A 23262-nucleotide genomic window follows, 5' to 3' on the forward strand; every position below is an offset into this window, starting at 1 on the left:
TCTCAGAGCAGTGGGGTGAGGGTGGCCAAATGCTGTCTGGGTCCTGGCTGTGGGTCTCTTTGGTTGTCTGAGAAGGAAGGATGAAAACGTCCTGCAGGGTCCCCAGTGCTTGTCAGCACGAGAGAGGGTTCCTGGGCAGCTATATACCTCGTAACAGGCCTTCTTCATTCCGCACTTTGTCCAGGTTGCCTTTTTCCTCTACAATGGGGTGTCCCTGGGCCAATTTGTGCTGCAGGTGACCCATCCGCGTTACCTGAAGAACTCTCTGGTTTATCACCCCCAGCTCCGGGCACAGGCTTGGCGCTACCTGACGTACATCTTCATGCATGCTGGGTAAGTACCTGTGTTCTTTTTTGGGTGCCAGAGATTGAAGCCAAGGCCTTACCCAAACTTGGCAAGCGCTCTACCACTGAGCTACAGCCCTAGGCCCCAAAATATCTTTGTTGTCCCAGAATTTGAAATGTGGGCTTGAAGTTCATCTAATACCAAACTATACAAGTTTGGTTGAGAGTGTACGGGAAAGAGGAAGATTCTGGAAGCTGGCAGTAAAATCAGCATACACAGACACGTGTTTCTGTGTAGTTCCTAGAGGTAGGTTGACCATTTGGTCTGCACTTCCTGGTAGCTAAAGCAAAGAGGAACACGTGACCAGCCACCAGTTTCACTGAGTCCCTGGAAGAGCACTGTTGGCCGAAGCTTACTTTCACGTGATAGAGTAATTGGTGCATTGGGAACAGAGACCCTGGACCTCTGTAGTGTCTTCTATACTGCCCACCCCTGGAGCGAAGTCACTCACTGCCTTCTGGGGAAAGGCCTGGGAAAAGCCCCTGGTAATGCTTGCTCTGGAGTGGACATGGGAAGGGAAGCACTGTCTCCCAGAGCCCCATCATTTGTCATTCCCGTTGCTCAGCTGAAAGATCAGTGGCCCAGAGACAGGCCCACTCTGAGCTGCTCCCTATTCCTGCTGAGCCTCCATAGCAGGCAGAGGAGCCCCTTTGTGAGAGAGGGTGCTCCAGGGTGAGGAGATGGTTGTTTATACACATCCTTGCTCTGGGCCGCAGGGGCCCATTGGGATAGGCTGTCTGCGTCTCCTGGGGTGCCCCAAGCTGTGATTGCACAAGGCTGGGCACCAGAGTAAGAGGACTGTCACACTTTAGTCTTCTTCTGAGTCGAGATTTGGAAACAGGGCCTGCTAAATAGCTCAGCGGATTAAAACCCTGCAAGCAGTCGCAGGGGCCTGGGGTTCTATCCCTGGGCCTGCCGTGCTGCCCACCCCCTGGAGCGCACTGAGATGACGAATGAGACTGGGTGTGGTGGCGCACACCTGTAATCCCAGCTCTTGGGAGGCTGTAAACAGGCGGATCACTACAAATCTGATCTAGTAGTGAGACCCTGAACACTCTGTAGACCCTTCCCTGAAATACGGATTTGGAAACAACAGAAATGGCCTTCCCTGCCCAGGCTGCCCAAGCCTGTGGGAGTTCATGGCTTAGCACTGCAGCCTTCATTTCTGGTATTGCCCTATGTCCCTCTCTGGCCCCACACCGTGAGGAGGAGAATAGCTGAAGCCTCCGAAACTGCCTGGCCCCATTCTCTGCTTCCTTAGCAACAGCCATGTGTCTGTAGTCAATAGAGCACAAGTGTCCTGAGCCAAGGGTGCCAGTGTGGCCTTGGGCCTTTCTCCTGTGACTGCTTCTGGTGGAGCCTTATCTGCTGAGGAAAATCTGGGAGGATTCTCCAAGGCTAATTTTGCTTTGTTTTGTTTTTCAACGTGTGTGGTGCTGAGGATGGAACCCAGGGCTTTCACACAGAGTTTACAGGCCCCAGCCCTTCATTTCTTATTTTGAGACTGGTTTTGGCTAAATTAGCCAGGCTGGGTTCAAACTTGCAATCCTCCTGCCTCAGCCACCCAGAGTGCTAGCATTACAGGGGTATGCTACAACTCCCACCTGTGGAACTCTGGGTTCTGAGGGAAGGGCTCCTGGTTGGTGCACGGGCAGGGAGCACATGGAGACAGCTGCCAGCATCTCCTGGCCTCTTCTTGTTTCAAAGGCATAGGCTGTGAAATGAAGGCCGGGGCCCAGACATCCTCCAAGTCCCTGTGCCTGTGAGTCTGGCACTGTTTCCCAGCCCCTTTCCAAAGAACTTTCGTGGCACACTTCATCTCCACGAAGTCCTTTTCCTAGCACAGTCAGCAGAGAGTAGAAGACTCCAGCATGGTGGACATTGAAGAGCTGCCTCAAATGCCCTCTGGAGTAGGCAGGTACCCAGCCGGGCTCCAAGAAGCACCCCACAGACCAGGAGCAGGGCTGTGACACAGGCCAGGACCAGCCCCTTTGTTACTCCATAACTGAAACCACCCCCAGAGTGTTGTCCATGTGCCTTCTCTATTTAAATGAGATAGATAATGGATATCAAAGTGCACTATAAATTTGAAAGCCTCACATTGATTGAATACTAGTAACATTATGATCTTTCCTGGTAATATGTGGACTTGGCGAGACATCCACACACACTTAGCAGCAAAATCTGGCCCCGCATGAGGAGCACTGTCCAAAGGAAAGCATTTACGGGATGGAAAGCCTGGACCCTTCTCCCAACCCTAAGAGTTTTGGAGAAGACCAAGTCTTTTCCCATACCAGAAAGGAGAGGCTTCCCTATGAGATCTCTCTCTCTGTCTTTTTTTGACTTTTTGTTTTTATTTTGAAACAGGGTCTCACTCTGTAGCCCAGGCTGGCCTCAAACTCATAGTGATCCTCCTGCCTCACGCCCCTGAGTGCTGGGATTACAGGCACAAGCCACCACATCCTGTGTCCCCCTGAGACCTTAAGGGAAGACTAAATTACTAAATTATAAGTAATCTCATTAATGTCTGCACTTATTCCAAGAATGTCTTTCTCTTTCACTCTCAGTAGCTCTTACAAATACAATAGAGAGCCAGCCAGATTGACCCCAGGACTTAGTGGATGGGCCAGGCAGATCAGAGACCCAGACTATGGTCCTTTGGTGTCTCATCCCTAGGTTTTTTTTTCCATCCACAGATCTTAACCATGGTTGGTTAGTTCCTCTCACAGTGTCAGTTACAGGCACTGCCAGTCACCACCCAGGTGCTGTACCTGTGTTCCTGCCCCAGCTGGAAGGGATGCACTTCCAAGGTCTGCATTATCGTTTTTCTCTCATAGGCAGAGGCCAAGGCCTGTTCATTGCTGAGTTCCCAGCACCTTGACACATCATATTTGTTGAATGAATGAATGAATGAATGAATGAATGAATGAATGAATGAATGTGATCTGTCACAGGATAGAACACCTGGGACTCAACGTGGTGCTGCAGCTGCTGGTGGGGGTGCCCCTGGAGATGGTGCATGGAGCCACCCGCATTGGGCTTGTCTATGTGGCTGGTGTTGTGGCAGGTATGTAGGTGGGCCCCGTGTCCAAGGAAAGCCTCCCAGGGCGGGCTGAGGAAGGCTACATAGTCAGGAGCCTTGGGATGAGGAGGCTATGGGAGCACACACAGAGCATCCTCATCCCGAGGCTCCTGACTATGTAGCCTTCCTCCAGGTAAACCTTTCTCCTCTGGGGATGCTGGGAAGAGATGGCCACCCAGAGAGGGGCGTGTCTGGTGGTCAGGTGAGGAGACAGAGGATGTGGAACAGGTAGACTGACTGAGTTTGGGTCACCACAATGCTGTGTGGTAGCTGTGTGATCCTGAGGGAATCACTGATTCTCTCTTGATCCTATAGAGCTTGAAAAGGGAACTGATGAGACCTGCCTGGAGGGTTGTTAGGAAGTGGGAGGAAAGCCACCAATGGACTCACAGGTCACCGTGGGGGCAGCAGAGGGCTGGAGCAGCAGAGGTGTGGGCCACCTTCTGGGTCAGGGCAGTGTGTGAACCCGAAAGAAGATCTCGACCTTCCTGGGAAGAGCTGCTGTCCCCTGACTGGCCCACTGCAGACAGGACTGTCTGACCTCGGAGGTCATGGCCTCTCACTACATCTGGAGGTGCTGGGGTCTGCTGCCTGTCTGGGCACCCATAGGGTGGGGAGTGACCTGGGGTGTTCAGTCTCACGAACTTGGCTTCTGAACACAGAGATCCCTTGTGAGGCTTCCAACTTTATGGCTGGCTTCTTAAACGAGGTTTGCTGCCTCAGCTCTTCAGCGGACAGCTGTGCCCGAGGGAGCTCCTTGTGTATGTTTAAGTAAGATCTTAATCCTTTCTGAGTGGCATTAAGGTTGTCATCAGCAGAGTGGGGCAGCTTCAGCCTTGTAAATGAGCAGGCAGGGACCCTTGAAGGTGACTGCAATGGTTTCAGCAGTGGAAGAAGAAGGGTCCCACCCTGTGACCCCAGAGACCGAGAGGTTCTCCCAGCTTTGGCCACCTTGCTCCTCTGTGTGGCCAGAACCTTGGACCTTCAACAGTGCCCAAAGTCCTTTCCCAGAATCCAGTGTCTACCTTGACCTTCACAAAGGTCTAACGAGGATCTCCGTGTATGAGACTTCCACAGCCACCCTCACCATCCCTAAACCTGCCATGTGGTGGGGGAGGATCTATAGTTGCAGTTTCCGTACCTAAATACCCAGTCCCAGATGTTCAATGGCGAGGAACAGGGAAGACGCTCGTAACACTCTCAGTTAGTAGTCAATTAGATGGGAGTGCCAGGAACCTGGAAGACAGAAATACCATTCACACTGACTCAGACCTCAGCCAAAACAGATGACACACAGTGGGGAAACGGTGCAGGCACTGCTTCCTGGTGCAGAGTGGGAAAATACATAGACCAAAGCAGGGCTGTCAGCTGTGTGAGGGCGGGCGCTGTGACACTGAGCCAAGGGTGTGGCCTGTTCTGCCTGAGCCATCACTTCCAACCAGAGGGCACTCTGGTCACCTCATATCAGGTCATTGATCCGCAGGATTAAGGTGATTGATCTTTCTAACTGCCTCACTCCTCCCCTCTGCATCCCTCTTAAAAGAGGGAAGCCCATATACAGACAGCCAGAACCTGACCAGATGGCCATGGGTTATCCGTGCCTATCATGTTTGGCCATATTTAATGCTCACAGCTTCCCTGTGAGGTGGACACTACTACTTTCTACCTGCTACAGATGTAGAGAATGAGACTTAGTGCCGGGGGTGGGGTGGGAGCGGCGTTCACACCTGTAATCCTAGCACTTGGGAGGCTGAGGCAAGAGGATTGCCATGAGTTCGAGGCCAGCCTAAAGAGCAAGACCCTGTCTCAAAAAATAAATGAATACACGAATAAATAATGTTATGTTGCTTAAAGGCAGATGGTTCTGACAGTTTTTATTTGGATTTTTTTTTTCTTTTGTTTATCCCTGATGGCCAAGGGAGATGCTGGAGAATATCTGCCTTAAAATTTGCCAGTATAAAATTATTACAAGTGATTTATGATGAAGTCACTGGTTTATGTGCCTGTTGCAATGTTTTCTGGGGAACATGTAGCCCCAGCAAAAGCCAGTTGGTCACTGTGTGGAGGTGCGGCGTGTCACTGGGGTTTGCCGCTCTCTCCCAGTGCACCGTCCCCACAGTGCCCACTGAGTCCCCGCTGGCCTTCTGAACATGTCATCTGCGAATTTTGAGGCAGTTTGAGGAGGAATCCTGCCTGGCCATGGTCCTGCCCCAAGCTAGCCTTTTAAGTACTGTATTTACCCCCCACACACACACATACTCCTGTGTTTCTGTGTTTGGTCCCAACCAACCCGCCAGCCCGCCAGTTCCCCGATGACCTACATACAGGAAACTGAGGGAAGTCTGGGCAGGGGGCTCGTGGTTACCTTCAAGCTTTAACACAGGGTCTGAGCTTTGCCTGGGATCACCAAGGTCCAGCTCTGAAGGAGCACATTGGCCCCTCCCAGTGGGCGAGCAGCTTTGCTTCCAGGGCCGCCTCCCTGTGTTCTGCTCCTGGGGGGTAGAGAGCTCTGGCAAGACTTCCTTTAAAAGGGGATTCACGGCTCAAAATTTGAAAAGCCTTAGCTGGCCTCATTTCATAGATAGGAAAACTGAAACCTGAGGAATTCAGGGACTTGGCTGAAGGACATACAACTAGCCGCCCCCCCCCCCTCCATGTTCCTGCCACAACCTCAACCAGCCCCTGACCCTGGGGTCAGGACTCTAGACCCTGGGAGGGTGAGGGATAGGTCAGTGCAGGGCGGGCTTGACCCTGGCAGGGGCCTTTCCCTGCCTGAGGCTTCCCTGTGCCTCTCTGCCCCGGTGAATCCTACTAGGATGGGAGAGGAACAGTTTTGCTGGCTCCTAGGAGGCAAGAGGCCAGGCTAAGGAGGCTGGGGCTTCTGCCCAAGCAGTAATTAATGAGGAGCGACTGCCTGCCTGCAGCCCGGCAGTGCAGCCTTCACAGACAGCGCTGAGAGAGCGTGGGAATCCTTTGTCATGCAGATCCTGCTGCCTGTTTGTTTGCCACCCTGGGATTTTTTTTTTTTTTTCCCCTCTCCGTTATATATGGATGACCCCATGGTTAGGCCATCAAAAAGGAAAAGAAAAAGAAAAGAGAGAGCGAGAAAAAAAAAGAGAGTTATCTGACAATAGATCAATACCTAATTAAAACCAGAAGGAAGACATGAAAGGGGAAGAAAGATTTATAGTTGCCCTGGGTGGGGAGAAATACTTGAGAGTCCTCAGCTCAGGACAGTTTGGGGTTATTTGGGGAAAGATTACATCTCCCATGAAACCAAGAACTGGTCATGGGGAGCTTTTCTTCAAGGAGCTAGAAAGGTAGGTGCCTTGGGAGCTTCGCCAGGGACAGGCTGATGCCCTGTGATGCTGTGGGAAAGGAGCCCAGGTCCCCATCTAGATGGCCAGTGCTCTGCTTCTCCCAAGTGTAAGCCTCTAGTGCCCCACTCCCTCTGCACGCTGCAAGCTTGGCCCTCCTGCTCTCCCAGTGCTAATTGGCTCAGGAGCCTGGGGCATTTTCCAGTGGTGGCCTCCGCCTGCTCACCCAGCCCAGCCACCCCACTCATCTTCTGCTTATCCTCTGCGCCCTGGGCTCTACTTCCTAGTTATTTTTAGTCTCCTGTGTCCTTCCCTAGAAACCAAAGCATTGATCACACTCAGATGAGACCAGAACAATACATTTTCCACCTCCTCTCTGCCCACCTTCCCTCCCAGGACAAAAGTTTATCATCTCCCAGACCAAGAGCGTAGGCCACCCTTCCCCCCAGACGGTGTGACATCATCTCTCTCTGTGGGGACATTTTTCCTGGGAGATTCTGTTGGCCTTTTGTGATTTATCTCAGCCTGAGGAGGCTCAGAGTGATGCTGAACAGATTTCTAGATGTGGCTAAGCAGAGGAGACCTGGGTTCCAGGTTGGGGAGTGGCTGTCCCTAAGGCCAAGAGCATGGGCCTTGGTCCAGAACACTGGGTTTGACTGGGTTTCTCTTTTTGTTGCTGCTGCAGATCCCATAGTAGCCCTGCAGCAAGCTGCAATGCAAAGATGACCTGGGTCTTAGTCGGAGAACCATCCCGGGCAGTCACGTCCCTTCTTTGAGCCTTGTATTCCCATCTGTAAAATGAAATGGTAGAATCCAGGGGCTCTTTCAGCCTTAGATGGTTCCTCTGGGAGACCCACAGGAAGTTCCAAGGTGACACCTTCCCACCCAGACAGTAGAATCCAAGGCTGGGGTGGGGTGGGCAGCCAAGTCCTGCATTCTTGAGGATTCTCTCTCTTTCTGTACCAGGGTCCTTGGCTGTGTCTGTGGCCGACATGACTGCACCCGTCGTGGGCTCTTCCGGAGGGGTTTATGCTCTTGTCTCTGCACATCTGGCCAATATCGTCATGGTGAGTGCCCTTTTGTTCCCTGTGTGCCCTCCTTGCCTCTCCTCTGTGTCGCCAGCCTGGGCGTGATCTGCTAGAGAGCACCAGACCTCCCACCCAATCCACCCCTGTAGCCAGTGTCAGGTGGATTCCTCCCTGTCGTGGCTTGGAATAGGCCCATCTCTCTACTCCAGGTCTTCCCCATTTGGTGACTCTAAAAAGTGTTAAAACATGGCAATGAGTATGTATGATCATTGGAATTCCCTGTTTGTCAGAGCTGCTCAAAGTAAAAGGACCTCAGAGATTATCTTGCCAGAATTCCCCAATACAGAAAGAGGCTCTGAGATGTTGAGGGATTTGTCAAGTTTCACAGTCAAGTTCTTTGCAAAATTCGGACCTGTGAAGGAACACCTCCTGACAAACATCGCCGTGTTAGTCCTCTGTGCTGACCCTGCCGATGACAGGACCCTATGGTGTCCCCTTGCTGTCCTTTGCCTGTTCCTGAAGGGCAACATGGTGTGATCCAGGCAGCCAAGATCTGACTCCCAGCCACTTTTGAAAGGCTGACCAGAAGCAAGTTCCTTAACTGCTGTGTGCCCTGTTTCTATACGTGGGGAAATGGAATAATAGGCAATAAATGAGACAAAGTCTAAGCACCTGCAGGGCAAGCTCAAGGTCGCATTTGGTCCCTGATACTGCATGCTGTGCCAGCCACATATCCCCCGGGTGCACCATGCCAACCCTGCAACTGGGCATGGTAAGCACATGCCTGTAATCCCAGAACTGGGGAGGCTGAGACAGGAGGATCACTGAGTCCTAACTGAATAGCAAGACCCTGTATCAAAATAATAATAGTAGTAGTAGTAGTAGTAGTAATAATAATAATAATAATAATAATAATAATAATAATAGAGACAAAGTGAAAATAACCACTTAATTCCCTAGTCATGGAAAAGGCCAAGATGAGCTCAGACTAGACAGAACAACCCAGCAAGAAATTGGGATGAATCTGATTCAGCAGAGGATGTCAAAGCCCCTGTTTTGGAGGAAGTCTGGCTTTAGAGGCTTCTTCTTCCACCCCACCAGCATGTGAGCCAATAGGCTTTATGTGTCTGCTTTCCCCATGCCTGGCATGGGGCTGGGCTCATGCTAGATGTGCGCACCATGGAGTGAGGGAAGGGAGAGAGGGAGTGAGGAAACAGGAAAGAGGGCAGGCAGGCAGGAAGGCAGGCAGGCAGGAAGGAAAGACCAATGTCCAAAAATGCTAGGGCTGGGCTGGCCAGATAGCTCAGTGGATTAAGCACCTGCTTAGGCAGATGCAGGGGACCAGAGTTCAATCCTCAGTGTGCCATGCTGACCCCACCTCAGGGTGCACTGAGATGGCAATTGAGACTGGGCGTGGTGGCACACACCTGTAATCCCAGCGCTTGGGAGGCTGAAAACAGAAGGATCACTAGGAGTCCGATCTGTGTAGTGAGACCCTGTTGACCCGGTACTAAATACATTAAAAAGAAAAGTCAGAGCATTGCCTTGGGGGCTCCTGCACCCCACACTTTCCTCCACCACTGTCCTTTCCTACACACGGGGCAGCTGTGTAAATGCTCAACTCCATCAGTTTTGGGAGTTCCTGCAATGTCCTGTGTTTTCTTCTTGCTTCAGCCCATTCTCATGTGTCCCATCTCCAACACCACCCCTCTTCTTTTCCCATTTTCTGCTTTGCAAATTGTTAGAGAACCTAGGAGAGAAGGAAGGAAAGACAGACAGACGGACACTGAGTGGTCCTGCTTGCTCCTGGCCTGAATCCAGTGAGCTGTTGGAGACAGACTGCAGGTTCTGGGAAGCATGTGTGACAGTGGGAGTCAAGCGTGTATTCATGCAGTGTTTCACACACACACACACACACACACACACACACACACACACACACACAGCAAAACCCGAGAACACGGGGCTGCCTCACATGGCCCTTTTAAATGGGTCATTCTGTATCAGTGCCATATCTTTCCCCAGACACAGCTTCTCTGAATTCTGCCTCCTCCACTCCCCCGCCCCCTGCCCCAATTCCTCTCCGTGGGGCTGGCGGTACTGCTGACCTCCTCCCTCTACCCCCACCAGAGTGTGGATGTGGCTGTGGGTTGGGGAGGTGGGCAGGTACAACTGAAGATGAAATAAGTCAGAGTTCATAATCATGCCTTGCCCTGCTCATGGTAATCAGCCCCAGTGTCCCTGTGGACTCCGTGTTGGGAACAGCCAACCCCAGGACCACTGGCAGGGCCTGTGTCTGGGGAGGTGTGGAGGCTATTTGGTTCCAGTTTATACTGCTTTGTAGCAAGGGGCTGCGAGGATGAAGAGCCTCAGCTGCAAGCAGCTTTCCTGGTCAGCTGGAAGCTTTGCCCTTCCCAGAGCATGACATGGCTATAGCTTTCACTAGACAGTGGTACTGTGCTTACTGGTGGTGAAGGAAGCCTTACTTTTCTCTTGTTTTTTATGATTTTATTTCTTCTATTTTGGGGGATTTTGGGGAGGGCTATAGAGTCTCACTATGCAGCTTGGACTTGTAGTGATCCTCCTGTCTCAGCCTCCCCCGCGCTGGGATTACAGGAGTGCACCACCACACCTGGTTTTGGTGGCTGGCATGGGTCACCTGGGGTTCTGGGGCCAGCACAGCATGCATTACCAGGGATCAAACCCAGGTCCTTGCATTTGGCAGGAAGGCGCTTAGACCGCCAAGCTCTCTCTCCTGCCCTATTATTATTATTACTATTACTATTACTATTATTATTTTCATTTTTATTTTTGAGGCAGGGCTTCATTGTGTAATTCAGGCTGGCTTTGAATTCACTGTGTAGACCAGGCTGGCCTTTAACTCCAGGCTATCCTCCTGCCTCAGCCTCCTGAGTGCTGGGACTACAGGCATGCTCCACTACGCCAGGCTGAAAACCTAGCTTTAAGTAGCAGAGTCGCCTCAGCCACTGGCATGCCAGCATTCACAAGTGGATGCCCTTCTCCTCAAGGTGACAAAATGAAGACATGAAAAGGACTTGAAAATGCTTTCCAGGGTGACATGGTGGTGCATACCTGTTATGCCAGCTACTTAGAAGTCCCCCTGCCTCAGCCTCCCAGAGTGCTGGGATTATACACATGAGCCAGCACACATGACTCCATTTTAAAATATAGGAGATATTTGCTTACATTTGGTCTCAGTATTAGACATTTTCCTAAAATATTTAAGATCTGCAAATTAGACTACATTGTCCAAGCACAAGGAAAGACAGTTGTCTGAAAAGGTACAGAAGATCTCTCTTACAAGGCTGAAACGAAAACCTTTCGTAGGCCGGATAAGCACTCCCTGATTTAGCCATGGTGTGCTTTCATGTTTCCTGCATTGGGCTTTCTTGCTCAGTTGACAAACAGTTTCTACCAGTAATATGGAAAGCTGTGTTGGAGTGGAAACTGCCTGGGTTTCCACCTGCTCCCCACCACTGCCCCTGAAGACAGAGCTCCGAGACTCCACAAAGGCTGGATCAGCTCTCCCGCCACCGAGATGAAGCCCCAGCCTGGCCCCTGAGTGCCTAGCGGGTTGGGTGACCAGGCTGCCTGGGTGGCTTGTTTGCTGAGGCTGAGTTACTATCTCACCCTGTGAGGCTCTGGGAGAGAAAGAAATTAAAGGGTCTGCGCAAGGTTCCTGTGGTTCGTGTTGCCCTCGGGGCCTGCAGACTTTTCCACATTTATAGCAGCAGTAGCGGTGCTGGCTGAGTGTGAGATTTTTTTCCTTCTCTCCTGGTGTTTCACTATACTCATTTTATTGGAGGGAATAATGGGCCGGGAAAATAAGGCAGCTGGGGAGAAGGGGGGTGTTTTAGTTTAACTCCTCAGTTCCTAGAAGAAGAGTTCTTAGCTGGATTTCGCTCAGCCTTGGGGGACACCAGGCAGATGGACTATGACCCTGTGTCTGGATTGTGCAGCGCCGCGCTGGAACCTTGTCGGCTTGCCGTTAACCCACCGTGACCTTGAACTAGCCCTCCGGATCCTTGTTTTTGCTTCCCTAAAGGCCTGGGCAGAGGTGAGACTGAGCAGTTTTCGGACTCCAGCAACAGGGATCCAAGCAGGAATTGCCAGAGAGAGGCTGGGGCACGACAGGTGCTCCCTGGCTCTTTCCAAAGTCATTCGAAACCCAGATTTTTCAAGCTACTCTGGAGGGCAGAGGCTGTTATCTTTGCCTTAGGTCTAGACATTCGTAAGATACCCACCATATGGCAGAGATGAGTGCTTCATGCCTTAATTCATCCTCACAACCACCTGATAGGGTAGTAGCGCCACCTGAAATGCACCATCGAGAACGTAAGAGCAAAGGGATTTCTGAGCCACCCTATTGATGGCTGTGCCAGACCAAGAATATGGATAGTGCTTTTCAAGATTGATCCAAGATCAGGCTCATACCTGTAATCCCACGTGCTCAGGAAGCTGAGGTAGAAAGATTGCAAGTTTAGGACCAACTTGGGCCACTTAGACCCTGTCTCAAAGTTAAAAGGGATGAGAGTGTAGCTCAGTGCTTCCCGGAGTTCAATCATCAGGAAAACACACACACACACACACACACACACACACACACAGGTCCAAAATTGGGCCCAGCAGGGACATGGAGGCAGAGCACCTTAGCTGAGTGAGAGTGGAAGAGTGCTTTATTTTTTATTTTATTTTTTATATATTTAGTACAGGGTCTACAGGGTCTCACTACATAGATCAGACTCATAGTGACCCTCCTGTTTTTAGTCTCCCAAGCTCTGGAATTACAGGTGTGTGCCACCACGCCCAGTCTCAGTCATCTCAGTGTGCCCTGCGGGTGGGGCTGGCATGCAAGCTGGGGATCAAACCCCAGGTCCCTGTGTAAGCCAAAGCAGGCGCTTTAATCTGCTGAGCTATCTGGCTGGCCCTTATCGTATTTTATTTTGTCCGATATCACTTAGGACACAATGAAAGAGACACTGTCTTCAGATACTTGGAGAGTTAATTTTGTTAAGTGTGCATATCATAAAATGTAGCTTTCTTTGAGACAGAGTTCCTATGTAGTTCAAGCTGGCCTTGAACTCGCTGTGCGGCTCAGGCTGGCCTTGAACTAGTGGTGTCCTCCTATCTCAGCTGCGATTACAGGTGTGCACCTGGTGAGAATGTACCATGCTAACCATTTCAGATGTACAGTTGAAAAGCAGTAAATACTGCACATTACTGTGCAGCCACTACCATCCTGTCGCCAGAGCTTTTCCATCTTCCCAAAGTAAAGCTTTGTATTCATGAAACACCAACGTTTCCTATCCTCCTCCCAGCCCCCAGCCCAACAACCTACCACTTCCCCTTGCCAAGAGTCTTGCTACCCTTGGTACCTCATCTAAGTGGAATCATATATTATCTTTTGTGATGGGCTTATTTCACTTAGCGTAACATGTCAAAGTTCATCCATGCTGTAATGTGTCAGGATGCTCTTTTCAATTTTCTAAAAAAATTTTGTTAGGCCACGTTTGCAGTATGTAATGATTACATTTATTGTGGGGAGTTGGTGGATATATATACAACATCTTAATGCCTTTTAGTTTTCCTTCTTACCTGATCCCTCCATCTTTTGGCAGAATGCCTGTTTTTGGTTGAGACAGGGTTGCCGATATGCAGCTCAGGCTGTGTTTGAACTCCGTTTGTAGCCCTGGCTGGCCCTGAACTCAGAGTGATCTAGGCCTTAGCTTTCTGAGTGCTGGATTACAGGTATACATGCCTGTCCATGCATAGATACTTTTGACGATTGTGCATACTGCTGCTATAAGCATGGGTTTCACTTGCTTTGTTTTGTTTTGTGGTGCTGGTGATTAAGCCCAGTTCCTTTGCACTAAGCTATATTCCCATCTTGTTTGTTTAAAGTCAGAGTCATGAAGTTGCTGAGTTCCTCAGGCTGGGCTCGAACTTTTTAATCTTTTTGCCTCAGCCTCTTAAAGTAATGGGATTAGAGGCATGTACCACCCACAAATCCACCTGAGTCTCAATTTTAAGTGAGAATTAACACTAATGTACCTGGTCTTAACTCCTTAGAAGCTGAGGCTGAAAGATCATTGGACCCACAAGTTATAGACCAGCCTGGACAACATAATGAGAATTAATCTGAAAGAGTGGAAGAGAGAGAAGAGGGAGGGGAGGGGAGAAAGAATTAGAGAAGAAAGAGACCCAAGGGTAGACCTCACAGGGAGAGATAGGCTGAAAAAATAGCAGGAAAACCTTTTGAATAGCTGAGCCCTTTCCAGGGTCTCCCAGAGGTAGGGACTCTCCCACAGAGAACAGAGGGTGGTCTGCATGCCACTTAGCAGCAGGCATCTCCCATGAGAAGAACCCATGTTTCCCAGCTTCCTCTAGCTGGAAATGGGTGGTCAGATCCAGTGGAGAAACCAACTCCCACTTCATTCCCTGTGTCTTGGCAAGGTCCTTCTGTGGGCAGACAGCAGAAGGGACAGCACTTTCCTGCCATCTGCTTCTCAGAACAGGCTGTGTCAGCGAGCAGAAATCAGACCTTGTACCTCCAGAGGGCCATGTGTTGCCCACCTCGCCTTCAGGGAAGAAGGGCTTGTTGGTCAGTGAGGAATGATGGGGAAGAGACAGGCAATGGGCAAGAGGCCAACTACCATGAGGATTTCTCCCTTTCTGGCAGCTTCCCCAGGTTCTGCTTGCTCCACTGATGATTTCATATTTGGGGCCGCTGTAAAGTTTAATGGAAGTTGCTGCAACCTCCAAGTAGTATGAGACTTACCCCGGAGTGGGGCCTGGGCAGCCATTGAGGACAGATTGAGTAGAGAGTGGGAACAGAAGTCCTCTGGCTCTGCCCACTTACCTCCTTCCCCAGAGCTGGTGTGTTCCAGGGAGACCCCAAGCTGGTGTCTGAGAGTGGGCGCATGCGCAGCTTTGCTAAGGGAATAGGCCTTTGAATGCACCGCAGGAGTGCGCCTCAAAGGAGCCCTGTGGTGAGGTCTTTTGTAAAGTGAAAAATCCTTTTGTAAAGTGAATAATTGTACCCTGTCTATCTGCTTTGGAGGTTCAGAGTTTTGAAAGATTCTCAGGGGACAGAGGGATTTGTTTGAAGGCCATCTGGCCCACCCCCTTCCTGATGCCTGATCCTCCTCTAGAGCATTCTCTGAGCACTGTGAAGTCCCTGTCTGGAACCGCAGTGGCAGGAAACTCACGACCAAATCCCCTCCTTCACTGCCTCTGCCACCGTGGAGCATTCCCTTTTTGGACAGTTCTGCTTATGAGAAATGGAGCTTTTAAAAACCACTCCGAAGTTTTTAATCCATGGAGTCTTCAGCTTGCAGTTTGCACTGCATGTGCCCTTTCCTGGTGTTGACTTGACACTAACAGTGAACTCGAGCCCTTGCCTTTGGGCTGGCAGATCCAGGTTTCCACATTCCACCCGCACTGGCAGGCTGTTGAGATCTTTTATCATCCTGATGGTTCTGCTTTGACATTGCAGGTGTGCAGCCCAGCCTCCTTTGTCAACCGTGGGACGCAGCACCTGAGGCCACGCTCCTAGTGCTACCTTGGGCATGCTGGGGTGGGGGTGGTGCCTCATCTCCTGAGATCTAGATTCTCTGCTTATGGCAGTGGAGCTCAAGGGTTTTTTACAACAGGAATAAATTCACCGTTGTCCCAAATCTCCAAGTCCTGTGGTGTGGTCTGTAACTGAGCCCCACTCTGGCCTGATCTCCCACTAAGAGAACTCCCTCCTTTTTCTCTAGAACTGGTCCGGCATGAAGTGTCAGTTCAAGATGCTGCGGATGGCTGTGGCCTTGATCTGTAGTAAGTACTGATGGACCTGTGGGGAAGGAAGCTAGCTGGTACCATGTCCCAGGGTACAGAGATGACCCTGTCCTTGCCTTTCAGGAGCTTATAGTCAAGGGGGAAAAAAAGACAAAACATCAACATGCAACAAGGTAGTGGTCTTGTAAGAAAGCCTGCTCCCTACACTGCTTTTTTATTTTTTTTTGGGGGGGGTACTGGGAATCAAACTCAAGACCTTGCGCTTGCCATGCAGGCACGGTGCCACTGAGCTATATCCCTGCAAACCAAAAAGCACTTAGAAAAAGAGAAAAAGAAAGGGAAGCACTCAGATCAAGAAAAATAACTTGTTGGCCTTGTGAGTCACAAAGTTGTTCCTCTGAGATCCTCTGCTGAAAGTCAGAGACCCTGCTCCTCAGATTATAGGGATATTGTATACATGTTCACACACGTGCACACACACATGCACACACAGACACAAGCATGTTAAAACTTGCAGTTTTGGCAGGTGCAAAAATGTAATCATCCATGAACCCTTACAAAAAGGATGTGGTGGGTCCCATGGTTGGGAGCGGTCAGCTCTGTCTGCAGAGGTCATTTGAGAGTTAAATATGAACAGGTGTTTGGCAGGAGGGCAGAGTGTAGGAGGGCACATTGGGCAAAGGGACAGCAAGATAGAAGGCCTAGGTGGGTGAAGGGTCAAAAACAGCAAGCTGGGAGCAAAACTGACTAATGAGGCTTATGGCTGTGAGATCAGAGAAGTCGGATCACAATGGCTTTAAAGGCAAAGGAGAAAGACGTCCTTCTTCCTGAATGCGCTATGAGGTCACTGAGGGCTTTCACCGCAGCAGTTACTGACAGGTGGTGCAGGTAACCAGTCGGGCTGCAGTGTAGGGAATGGGCCGGGTGGGGGATGAGACAGAGCCCACAGGGCTATTGTGAGGGGAACAGCATGGAGCCCGGGAGCGCAGTGGAGGTGGGACGAGAGGAACGCATTCTTTCCTCCAGGCCTCCAGACTTGCCCATGATGAGTAGATCATTTAATTCAATTCAGAGAATTAAGTTCTTTCTTTAATGGTAGCTAGCTGAGAGGTGATAAAATCAGCATTCAGAGCCAGTGTGTGCATTTCTAATGCCCAACACTGGAGCCAAGCTGGACAGGGAGCACATGGCTTACCCAGCCTGGGTCAGCTATCTGCTGTAAGAGGAGGACGAGCTTAAGTTGATCTGGACTGTGAGTTTCCACTAATTCTTTTCCTCTTATCCTATGATGACTTTGAGGACATCAGGACAGCCCCTGACCCAGGGATGGGCCCTCTGATCTCAGTTTCCTGTATAGAATTAGAGGATCTCTCATCTTGATATAGGAAGAAAAAAATGTAACTCCTAACCTGCTAGATGTCAGGTATGCTGAGCTCGTGTTCCCTGAGGTCGAAGAATGAATTCTGCTGGATGTGGTGGTGTGCAACTGTAATCCCAGCACTCAGAGAGGCTGAGTCAGGAGGATTATTGCTACTTCAAGACCAGCCTGGGGGCTACAAAGGTAGTGCAAGGCCAGTCTGAACTGCACAGTGAGACCCTATCTGAAAAGGACAAAAGGAGAAGAAATAATGAGTGTGTGAGTGAGTGAATGAATGAATGGATAAATAGATGAATGAATAGATGAATGAATGAATTCTAAAGAACTATAGAGGTTAAGAGTGGGAAAAGTGGGCCAGGAAGATAGCTCAATAGCTCAAGCACCTGCCTGGCAAGCACAAGGTCCTGAGTTCAATTCCTGGTACAAAAAAAAAGGTAGGAAAATTTATTAAGGAATAGGAGTAGCTCTTGTGAGACAAGAGGGATCCAGAGATGAATTGCCAATAAGCCCTCCTCTCTGAGAAACTTTTATACAGCAACATCACGAAGTGGGTACAACCTGGGTCAAAGCTACAATCAACCAATAAAATTACAAGTACAGCCATTTGGCTAATATTGATCTGCTATTAGCAAGGGCATGTGGATGATGTCATTAACCTGGGTGGGGTAATAATCTATAGTCTGAGTCTTGTCCTTCGTCTTAGTGTTAGCCATCTTGGTCTTAATCTTAGTGAATAGAAGACAGAAGATGGCCTAGCCCTAACGAGATAATTGTTTATTTATATGAGAAATCTCAAAACAGTGGTAAAGATAATCTCAAGCTTCTGTGTGTTCCCTGTATGTATGTACATCTGTCCCTTGTGACTAAGCTTCAGGTGTGCCTCCGGCCACAGTGGTAGCGTGCTGTCCTCTGCACTGACTCCCTCGAGGGGGTAGCCCTGTCTGACTGCCTATAATATTCTACCTAACTGAGTGGTCTATAATAATCTCAGAGACGACTTTCCAGCCTTAAAACCATGAACTCAGAGCCAAGGCAGCAGGGGTAAGAGTTGAGAGTAGGGGTGGGCATAGCCCCTGTGTGGACTCAGATTCTGCCCTTTGTCTGCTTTTGAGGAAGCAAAGAGAAGCGGCAGTTTCACTGTTCATAAAAGCCCAATGCTAGGCATCGTGAAAACTGAAATGCTGTTGGAGTTGGGAACCACTGTCTTTCAAACCTTCATTGACCTTAGGAACTGCTAAATAAATACACAGAGGCCAAAAGTGTGTTGGGGCCGGGCAGGCTGGGGAGAGCTGAGCATCGATCCCTGGCTGCTCCTTTCCCGCCCTCTGTCGGCTGTCCTTGGAGTTGCAGGGCCCAGTGCAGAGGGCTGGGCAGTCCGGAGGGGAAAGAAGGTCCCTGAGGGTTCTGGCATCCTTGGGGTGCTTAGAGTGGAGAGAGATGCACTGGTGGGTTCATAGTTACCAACCAAGCTGGGTATGTGCCTGCCTAACAAGCACAAGGTCCTGAGTTTAATTCCTAGTACCAAAAATAAATAAATAAATTAAATTAAATAGTTACCAAACTAGTATAGTATGCCCTTGAAAGGACTTTTGTTTCATCTGTCAGCTTTACCTTGGTTTCCTCGTTCATAGAATGGGGATAAGAATATGTCCCCTCAGCTGGGTGTGGTGGTGTGTACCTGTAATCCCAGAACTTGGGAGACAGAGCCAGGAGGATTATCACAGGTTCAAGGCCAGCTTGGGCTACATATCGAGTTTCAAGCCAGCCTGGGCTATATAGGAGACCTTGTCCCCCATTCCCCAAAGAAAGTTCCTTTGGTATTGCTTTGGTATTAAGAAATAAGATGGCACGGCATCAGTACCCATCCCTCTAGGAGACTGCTTCTCTGGTAGAGCATCCCTGAATTCAAACCTCAGCCCCACTGAGGAGGTTACGGGGAGACTCCATTTCCATTTGACTGACCAGCTCAAAAAGTTTGTCAAGGCCGGGGAGATGGCTCAGTAGGATATGTGCTTGACTGGCAAATGCAAGGATCTGAGTTCAATCCCCAGTTCCGCAAAAAAAAAATAAAAAAGTGTGTGAAAGGAGGGATTAAAAAGCAGGTGTGGCCTCTTCCAACTGGTGGAGAGAAAATTTCCAGAAGCTTGTTGGGGTGAAGGTAGAGTTGGGATCATTTATTTCCGTTCCTTCTTTGCTCTCGTCCCCCCCTCCCCATCTCCTCCTTTCAACCGCATCTATACTGGTTTTGAAGCAAGACAGGAAAACACTGTGGACGGTGAAGTTTGCGGCGGCACACTGAAGGTGTTAACGATGTTCCACCAGTGCAGCCTAGTACACTGAAGCTGAGGTTGTGTCCCAGTAGACACGCAAGGAAACGGAGTCCCCAGGGCTGAGCAAGACCCCAGAGGTGGCTGTGCCAGGACTGGGCTTTCTCATGGCCTTCTGGCGAGACCCCGCCAGAAGCAGGGCCTGCTTGACTCTGCAAAGAATCCCCCTCCTTGTGCCTGGCATTCATCTGACGTCCCTTATTTTTTCCTTATAGAAGTGTCCTTTAATGAAATTGCTTTCAGGCTGTAATTGTTTGCTGGTTCATTGCCAGACCCTGCAAGTGCTTGGAGAAGTCTTATCAGCCTCTTTGATCACTGTGTCATCGCAGTGCATGGATGGCACTTGGCCCTGTGACAGCAAGTGAATTAATAGGTGGCTGCAGTGCCTCTGCCAGGGTCCTACTGTGACTTCTCTGCACTTCGTCCCTTGCAGTGAGCATGGAGTTCGGGCGGGCCGTGTGGCTGCGCTTCCACCCATCTGCTTACCCGCCATGTCCTCACCCCAGCTTCGTGGCACACCTGGGTGGCGTGGCTGTGGGCATCACCCTGGGCGTGGTGGTCCTGAGGAACTACGAGCAGAGGCTGCAGGACCAGTCGCTGTGGTGGATCTTTGTGGCCATGTACACCATCTTCGTGCTGTTCGCTGTCTTCTGGAACATCTTTGCTTATACCCTTCTGGACTTGAAGCTGCCTCCACCCCCCTAAGGGGCTGAAGGTCAAGGCGAGGAGGGGAGGAAGAAGCAGTGTCCAGAGGGGGCACCTGCATCTTTTTCTCATCATCAGCTTGATGAGGCCAGAGAGGAGAGGCTGGAGACTCTGGGCTGCTGTGATAGTGGGGTTCAGATTTGGACAAACAACAGAGGCTTTTTCTGAAAGGCACGAGTGGGGGAGTTGGATGTGACTTTTCTAGGCTGCTCAGATGAGATCAGGTCAGTCTGAAGGCTGAGAGGGTGAAAGTAGCCATCCCCAAGGGCTGGGCTTGTTCCACGGGGTTCCCTGGGCTCCCCTCTCCCTGCCACAGACTGAGCAGCAGCTTCTTCCTCATCCTCCACCTGGAGCCCTTAACAGACATATAAGGAAGGTGTGCAGACACCACAGCCAGGCAGGCCTTCCCTAGCACAGGGACAGTGGCAGGCCAGGCGCTGTTCTTGCCATAGCTTGGGACTGAGGTTCTGGGATGGGGGAGTTCAGGGAGACTTCCTAGCCCTGCCAGTGAGGCCCATGCTGAGAAGAACAGGGAGATGCCATAGACTCCAGGCCCCTGGCCCTTCTCTTGCCATAAGGGACCAGTGACAGGAATCTAAGTTGAGAGAAAAAACTTCATCCTGTTTCCACCCTGGGAAAGGTACCTACCAACCTTGGACTTTTCCCTCCTTTTCATCCAGAATGCTGATGTCTTAATACCAATACCCCAGCCGCCTCCATGCCCTGCCTTATGCCTGTCTTTTAGGAATGAACAAGGTGGTGGTGGTGGTGGTGGTGGTGGTGTGTGTGTGTGTGTGTGTGTGTGTGTAGGACAATGTGAAGCATGTGGAGCCTGTAGAGGAGGTATGTGGGTAGTGGGGCGTCAGTGCAAAAGAAGACGCAAGGAAAGGAAGACACAGTACGCTGTGGCATGATTGCTGAGCATCCTTGGTTTGACCAAAGTTCGCCCCCTTTATTCCCCTCACTTTCCCTTCTGGATGCCTTCCCAAGCATCACTGGTGAGCAGGAAAGTGGTCCATACTAGAAGGAGACCCTGGGCCCCAGGAGGGTGCCTGCGATGCTGAAAGGAAACTTGCAGCTACATTTTGCTTCTATTTTTTTTTTTTTTTTTCTTGAGATGCCTTTCCTTTCCAAATCTATCCTCTTTTGCCTGGATAGAAGAAACCTTTGTGGGGGGTGGAGCGAGCAGAAGAAACCTCCTGGAGGTCTTCTGGGATGGAAGAGAAGCTGGGGCAGGATTACTGAAGCCATGTATCCATTGAGTTGGTACGGTGGCTGGAAGAGATAGCAAAGGGAATGCTAGTTTAGGTAGAAAGCTTTGCTCCTGAGGAGACTCTTCCGGGCTTAGCCGAATGTCAAAGTGAGGATAGCCTGTAAAGAGACTCAGATGCTTAGGGCTATGAGGGAGCTTGGAGGTTTTTAAGGTTCCACCCCCACTTCTCAGCATAAGAATGAGATTGAGAGAATGACCTCCCTCCAGCTACATCCCAGCAATGCCAGGTGCCAGGACAGGAGTCTGCCTCTGCCCCTCCAAGGGATGGCACCACTCAGAATTGTACCAGCAGGAGGTGCCTGACTTTTGACAAAACACCAATCCCTTTATACTGTGTTTAGAACTCTCTACCCCTGACCATACAGAAGGACAAAGAGCCTCAGGCCTAGGAGGCAGAGGGGTGGAATCATGTCGGGGCAAGTGTGCAAACTGCCTTGCCCCAGCCTTGTGCCCAACAAAGCCCTTATGTGTGGAGAGGCCGACAATCAGCTGCACCAAGTGTTTGGGGGTTTGGGGTCACTGCGGCAGTGATTACATGGACGTGGGCTAAGTCTCTCGACTGAGGAGTACAGCCAGTCACTGCCAAGGCCTTGCTCACCTTTGCCCAACATTCACTAGATAGTTTCGTTCCCCACACGTGGCTCCTAAGACTCTGTTGTGCTTGTGTCAGTGCTGTGATGAAGCCTGTCAGCCTGAGGCAGTGCAGCCCACAGCTCTGCTGAGTTGTGTCAGCCTGAAGCCTCGAATCTGTGCTGTTCTCTGCCCTACTGGTGATGTGTAGGTGGGAATGGTGATACGTAGAGGACTCTTAAGAGTCAGGAAGGGAGACTGAGAAGACCTGGGTGTATTGAGAGGGAACAGGACTTTGTGGCCTCTGAACTGTGGCATCCACCACCAGAAGAACAGAAGCATCTGGAAAGGGGTGAGAAGGCAATGGAAGATTCTAGAAAGCCCTCAGAGAAACACCAGTTGCTTCAAGCCTTCGGATGAAAGCTTGTTACTGGAAAGACCACCGAAGGCAGGATTCTACCTCCCACCCTGTTAAGTCTGTCCTCTGAAGTTTGTGACGGAGAGAATCTCACCCACGCCGCAGGCCACCAGCCCCAAGCTGCTGTCAGCACACCCTCCTCCACCACCTTCTCTCAGCCATCGCTCCTGAGTGGGGACACTGAGTAGGGACACTAGGATCGTTTCACAGGACCCAGAAAGGTTTACTTTTTGGCATCTGGCCTTGTTAGCAGGTCCCCCTTGTTCCTGATTCAGCCCACCCTACCAGCAGCACCTGCCCACCCGGCCTCCAGCTTCCTGCCTTCCCTACCTCCTCCCTCTCCAATGTGCCTGCCCCCCAGGAGGCTGGGAAGCAGAGGACAGCAGCGGAGTCCCTCTTCAGGCTGGTGGAGGTAGGTCAGCCTTGCAAGACACGGAAATTCAAGACAAATTGAAAGCCCGGGGATTCCCCACACCAGCCATAGACTCATTTGCTTGTTAAACAGGAGAGGAATTGCAGACACTGAGCAAAGGAAAACAGGCCTTCAAAGGAGAAATTTTGTTTTAATGACACCATTCATCATTCATTTTTTTAATTAGGGAAAGCTCCCTAATGAGGCTCTTTCGGCAGCTAATGGGACTTTCAATTTCCCTGAGAGCCATTCTTGCCCAGAGCATTAAGGGAAGGATTGCCTACCAGCTCTTTCTCCAGCGTCCAATTCACTTTGCAGGTAATGCAGACTGCCGCGCCGAGGCAGCCCTTTCCGGCATCCTTCCTGTTGTGCCCAGGGCTGGCCGCAAAGCAGCGATTCTCCTCTGCCTTAAACCTGGCGCCCAACAATGAACTGCCTCTCCAAGAACTTGCATAAGCGGGTGGGAGGGTGGGGAAGAACAGAAGGAAGAAAACACAAGCCACAAGGTTGGTTCCTAAATATTTTTGTATTGTGTACATTCTGTATATTTTTGTTGTAACATATTATTTGAGCACAGATTCCATTAAAGATTTTTTTTTTTTTT

At 50.4% G+C, this 23262-nt stretch overlaps 1 protein-coding gene across 2 annotated transcripts in view; it reads left to right on the top strand.

The window, feature by feature from the left end:
• Positions 1–22317, top strand: part of Rhbdl3 (rhomboid like 3) — a 48113-nt gene extending 25796 nt beyond the window's left edge. For both annotated transcript variants that reach the window (XM_004635440.2, XM_023719937.1), the window contains exons 4-8: positions 185–333; positions 3300–3412; positions 7711–7811; positions 15554–15614; positions 19714–22317. In XM_004635440.2, coding sequence (XP_004635497.1) covers positions 185–333; positions 3300–3412; positions 7711–7811; positions 15554–15614; positions 19714–19985 — 696 coding nt within the window. In that variant the 3' untranslated portion in view covers positions 19986–22317. The remainder of the gene's footprint in view (positions 1–184; positions 334–3299; positions 3413–7710; positions 7812–15553; positions 15615–19713) is intronic.
• The last annotated feature ends 945 nt before the right edge of the window (positions 22318–23262 follow it).

Source organism: Octodon degus, unplaced genomic scaffold, assembly GCF_000260255.1.
Source record: "Octodon degus isolate 3935 unplaced genomic scaffold, OctDeg1.0 scaffold00072, whole genome shotgun sequence".
Lineage (NCBI taxonomy): Eukaryota > Metazoa > Chordata > Mammalia > Rodentia > Octodontidae > Octodon > Octodon degus.